This window comes from Myotis brandtii, unplaced genomic scaffold, assembly GCF_000412655.1.
Source record: "Myotis brandtii unplaced genomic scaffold, ASM41265v1 scaffold4341, whole genome shotgun sequence".
NCBI classification, from domain to species: domain Eukaryota; kingdom Metazoa; phylum Chordata; class Mammalia; order Chiroptera; family Vespertilionidae; genus Myotis; species Myotis brandtii.
In genome coordinates this window covers 46,073-51,093 of record NW_005366601.1, presented here as the reverse complement: position 1 = coordinate 51,093, position 5,021 = coordinate 46,073, and the positions used below count along the sequence as shown (strand labels likewise).

Genomic DNA, 5,021 nt, shown 5'->3' with positions numbered 1-5,021 from the left:
CCAAGTGCTAAGTGTACCTTCAGAAATTCTATCCATTAGTCTAAGGATGAGGAGTTAATCAAGCATCATGTCTCCCTGTTACTCTTCTTCCCACAACTGTTCCCTTCTCTCTCTTCCTAAGTCCATATCTCATATCTATAGCGGTAGGCACTGAAATGTGACCTAGAGCCTTCTAGCCTTTTGTATACAAGCAAAAGGCGGCTGTGACTATAGGAGATAGCATTTTAGAGAATGAAGTTATGTTTGAAACTGGTATGCAGGTCCCTCATTGGCCATTTCAGTCACCCAGACAGTGTGACCTGCCATCTTGAAGCCTCTATGAAAACAAAGGACAGTAGTACCCATATACATCAAACCAGGACTTCCGCTACGATCAGCCCTTGGACTGCATGTGTAGAAATGTGCCTGTATGACCCTCAAAAAAATGGTCCTTTCTGTTTTGGTTGCTCACTTCCTGTTGAGTCAGAGATTAATTTTATTTGCTCTAGTACAGCGATTTTCAACAGGTATGCCACCAAAATTTTTAAAACCTGCAGTATCTGACTAGTCAGGGAAACTGACCACTTTTCCCTTAGATTGTCAAATTAAAAAAAAAAAAAATGACAACCAACATGATAGCCGCCTGGTGTGAATGAATCAAAATTATATCAATTTTTTGTCAGATTGACAAATAATATATTTTTGGTGTGCTTCAGAATTTAATAATTAGTTTATGTGTGCCATGAGATGAAAAAGGTTGAAAATCGCTGCTCTAGTGAGTCAGCCCTGCCTCGTTGCCATGGTCAAGGAGATTCACAGTTCATGAGTTCATGCCAATCCCAGGAGTGACCGTCAGATGGCAGCATCCAGCTAGTTAGTGTTGGTGAGAGATTCCCACTTCCACTCCTACCCTATTCCACCCATGATTAAACTCTGTTACTAGAGAGAAGCAACTCTGAACATAAATGTCTTTAATATCCTGAATATTTGGGGAGTGGAAAGAGAGAGGGAGTAGAAGATGTGGAAAAAGCACTGATTTTAGGCTCAGATAGGTCTTGGTTCCTTCCTTTCCTCAGTCAACAGAAGCAATGTTCTGACACTATATGGCAATGCTTTCTTTGATGTGGCTCTGAAGGTTTTTGTTTAGTTTTGTGTGTTTTTTTAAAAACAACTCTATTAAACTTATGCTTATTTTACACTGCTGAAAATGCCAACAAAATGATTCTGCAACTAGAGTCTACAGCAAACTAACAACAGCTATTGAGAAGATAGACACAGCATGAAGGATACATGCACGATGATGGATTATATCACCAGGGCCTAGTTTTTAGGTTGTGTATAGAAACAGCAAGGAAAGAAGACACAGTCCGAGTCCTCTTTTGTGGAGATTGTGCTGTTGACATTTATTTTCTTTTATCAGTCAATTCCACAAGCCAGGGAAACACCTTCATTCCCTATACCAGTGGTCAGCAAACTCATTAGTCAACAGAGCTAAATATCAATAGTACAACGATTGAAATTTCTTTTGAGAGCCAAATTTTTTAAACTTAGACTATATAGGTAGGTACATTGTTATTAACTTAATTAGGGTACTCCTAAGGTTTTGAAAGAGCCACACTCAAGGGGCCAAAGAGCCGCATGTGGCTCACGAGCCCCAGTTTGCCGACCATGGCCCTATACCCATATCATTTCTTCATTCATTAGTTCCCTTGTTTTGTTTATTAGTTCATTCAGCCAATATTCACTATTTTCAGAGCACTTTGGCTAGATACTCCCTTTTTTACTTTTTTAAAATAGGATTTATAAGATTTCAAAAAAAAAACAACACAACCCAGCTCAATTTTAATACCATTAAAAGAATGCCAATGGGGATGCCAATTTTTATTTTTAAAATAGCCATGGGGATGCCAATTTAGCATAAGGAATATAGTCAAGAGCATTGTAATAATTATGTATGGTGTCAGATGGGTGCTGGACTTTTGGGGTGATCCCTTCCTAAGGTATATAAATGTTTAATCACTGTGTGGTACACCTGAAACTGATATAGTATATGTCAACTGTAATTGAAAATTTTTTTAATTTGAAAAAAGAATAGACATATGAGAAGAAAGGCTAACCCTAAATGTTACTCTATCCTTTTCCCAACACCTTCCTCAATTCCAAGATGTCAGGAATTAAAATCAGTTTACAAACTCTCATTGGTGTATCCTGTCTGTCCAAACCTTTGGGAATCAGAGTCTCCAGGGAAACAAACAATCTCCAAAGATCACATGACTAGAGAATTTCCTAAGAGTCAGACAACTCCAGTTTCATTTAGATCTGCCTTTTTTCCCTTTTCACACCCTGACCATACAGGACATATACACTTGGCCATCCAGCCAGTCAGTCTCTGCCCTGAGTCACTGTACCGGCTATAGCACCGTCTCTCTATTAAAGAGAAAAGTTCCTTCTTTCAGAGAAGATCATGTTTGCAAACTTTTTACTCTTTGGGAAGCAGTGATGAGAAAAGTTGTGAGCAGAGAAGTGGGAGGAAAGAGTAGATTATAGAGTTGACAAATATTAGATTGCCATTCTCACCTCCTCTGTCTGGTGTCTATTTCTTACCTTCCTTTCTCCTACCTCTTGGTTTCTCTCCAGGCACCTCCAAGGGAGTGATGGCTCTCCAGAAGACCCTTTCATTGCTTCTGCTCTCGCTGCTGACCCTGCTGGGGCTGGGGCTGGCGCAGCCCTCCCATCAACATTTTAAGTATGAACGATTCAAGGAGCAACATGTGGACTCTATAGGGCCAGGTGGCACCAACTTGTACTGCAACACTGAGATGCAAAGACGGGGGATGACTTTGAGTGGTTGCAAGCAATTAAACACCTTCATCCATGCAGGCATCAGTACCATTAATAACATCTGCAACGCCCCCAATATCCAGTGCAAGAATGGCATGATGAACTGCCATGCAGGTTCAGTGAGCGTCACAGACTGCACATATACAGGAGGTTCCGCGCCCTACAACTGCAGATATCAGGCCACTCCCAGCACTAGGCCTGTTGTCATCGCCTGTCAGGTTATGCCCATGCCTGTGCACTTTGACAGATAGATGCTACCCTACAGGGGTTATGGCCCCATGGTTGACCTTTTACTTGTTCCTTGAATAGCAATGAGTAATGCATTTGAGCTATTTCAGGCTCTGCCTCCTCTGCTTATTACTCCCTGTTCTCTATATAATCCATTCTGTTAAATGCATCAAAGAGAAATGGAGACACAACCATATAATGGGACTGGGCTTTTCTGTAATAAAAATTTCTACAAACTCTTCTGTTTCCTTTTATAATACTAGTCAGCTTAGCTCTCTCAGATCCTATCTTCTGGAATTTAGTTACTATGTATTTGATATAGCATTACAAGTATTTTAAGGTGCTTCCATCTCAGTTATCTAATTTTAATACCACCGCACCCCTGCGATGCTGATGTTGCTACATATAGGGCCCAAAGTTAAAGGATTTGCTGAAGATCATGAAGTTAGTGGAAATGCTGAAGCAACAAATCCACTTCAACTGGCTACTAATCTGGGACTTTTTCTACTTCATCATAAGGAGTGTTTTGAGAGTATCATCTTTTTAATATCCTCAAAAGTCAGCAGTTGGGGGAAGCATTACAAATTTGAAAGTATAAACTGGCAAAATGAGACTTCATTTTGTACAATTATCTGTATAATTGGCAACCTTGTTATGTTTGGATCTAATAAGACTAAGACATGATACAAAGAACTTTATTTTTCTCTTCCCAAACTTTTGAATCATTGTAGTAAGTTAAAGTATTAACAATGTACTAGATCATTAAGACTCATTCACTCTTTCTGATTTAAAAGATTTTTCATGTATTCCTTTTAATAAAGAATTCAAACTGCAGATATCTGTGAATATGGTGCTATGGCATTTATGTGGAGATTTTTTTTCTTCTATCCTCTTTTAATATTTTCTAGTTTTTAACATGCACCAACACCTTAATGACCTCATAAACTGGTTCACGATTAAAACCTATTGGATCAATGACCATGGATCAATGATCACGACACAGAAACATTTGTGTCATTTACTAAAGACAATTTCACACCCCTCCCTTTCCCCTTTGATTATTTTGAAACAAATTGAGGAACAGAGATGTATGAAGACACCAGCAGCTATGAAGGGAAGTATGTATGTGAGAGTGTGTGTGTGTGCATGTGTGCATGTGTGTGCATGTGTGTGTGCACGCACGCCCCCGTGAAAGGACCAAACAAAATATTTGAATTGCAGAAAATATCCATTGTTTATATTTGAGGTGTGCAACCTGATAGAGTACACATTTGCACTGTGAAAGAATCACTACAATCAAGGGAATCAATGTATCTGTTACCTCACATGGTTACCAAAAGTGACTCTATTTTGGACTGTTTCCAACCATTCTTTTCAACACTACTGAACATCACAGCTTAGCGCAGCCAGTTTCTACTGAATGCATATTGCTTTCACACTATTGTAAAGTCAAAAGATCATAGGCATGAAAATTCATGAGTAAAATTGTGAATTATTTTTGCTAATACAAGTCACTAGACTAAAACTTAATAACTAACCAAATTTCAGCCTCTTCCAGAGGTGGAATTGTAAACCAATCAATTTGGAATTTCCTGATCAGCACTGGTAAGGTAATCTGCCTGATATGACCCCCTGCCTACCTCTGAATGATGGTGTCCTGCTTAAAATAAACCACTCTCTCAACTTGGTAATCCACCTTCTTTCTGCCTATAAAAACCTCCCATTTTGTACAATTCACCAAAGCGCCTTTCTAGTTGCTAGATGGGGTGCTGCCAAATTCCTGAATTGCTTAATAAAGCCAATTAGATCTTCAAACTTACTTGGTTGAATTTTATTCTTTATTTCCTACCCCCAAGGCCTTGCCATTCCTTTGTACCAGAAGACTGTCTTTGATGTATGACACAAAGGGCTCCAGGCTCTTCTCAGGGTGACCACCAGTGTTCTAGATGAGGAGATAAATTGGTACTGTTTAA

The 5,021-nt window shown here is 39.2% G+C and overlaps 1 protein-coding gene across 3 annotated transcripts in view; it reads left to right on the top strand.

Annotated features, from left to right (window-relative positions):
- Positions 1–3,894, top strand: part of LOC102248960 (ribonuclease 4) — an 11,879-nt gene extending 7,985 nt beyond the window's left edge. Inside the window, exon 2 of one of the 3 annotated variants that reach the window (XM_005874376.2) lies at positions 2,632–3,894. In XM_005874376.2, the coding sequence (XP_005874438.1) occupies positions 2,634–3,071 (438 nt within the window). In that variant the 5' untranslated portion in view covers positions 2,632–2,633 and the 3' untranslated portion in view covers positions 3,072–3,894. Of the gene's footprint in view, positions 1–2,616 lie in introns of all 3 variants that reach the window. The other 2 variants (XM_005874377.2, XM_014546205.1) reach the window with 2 other exon arrangements.
- Positions 3,895–5,021: the final 1,127 nt, after the last annotated feature.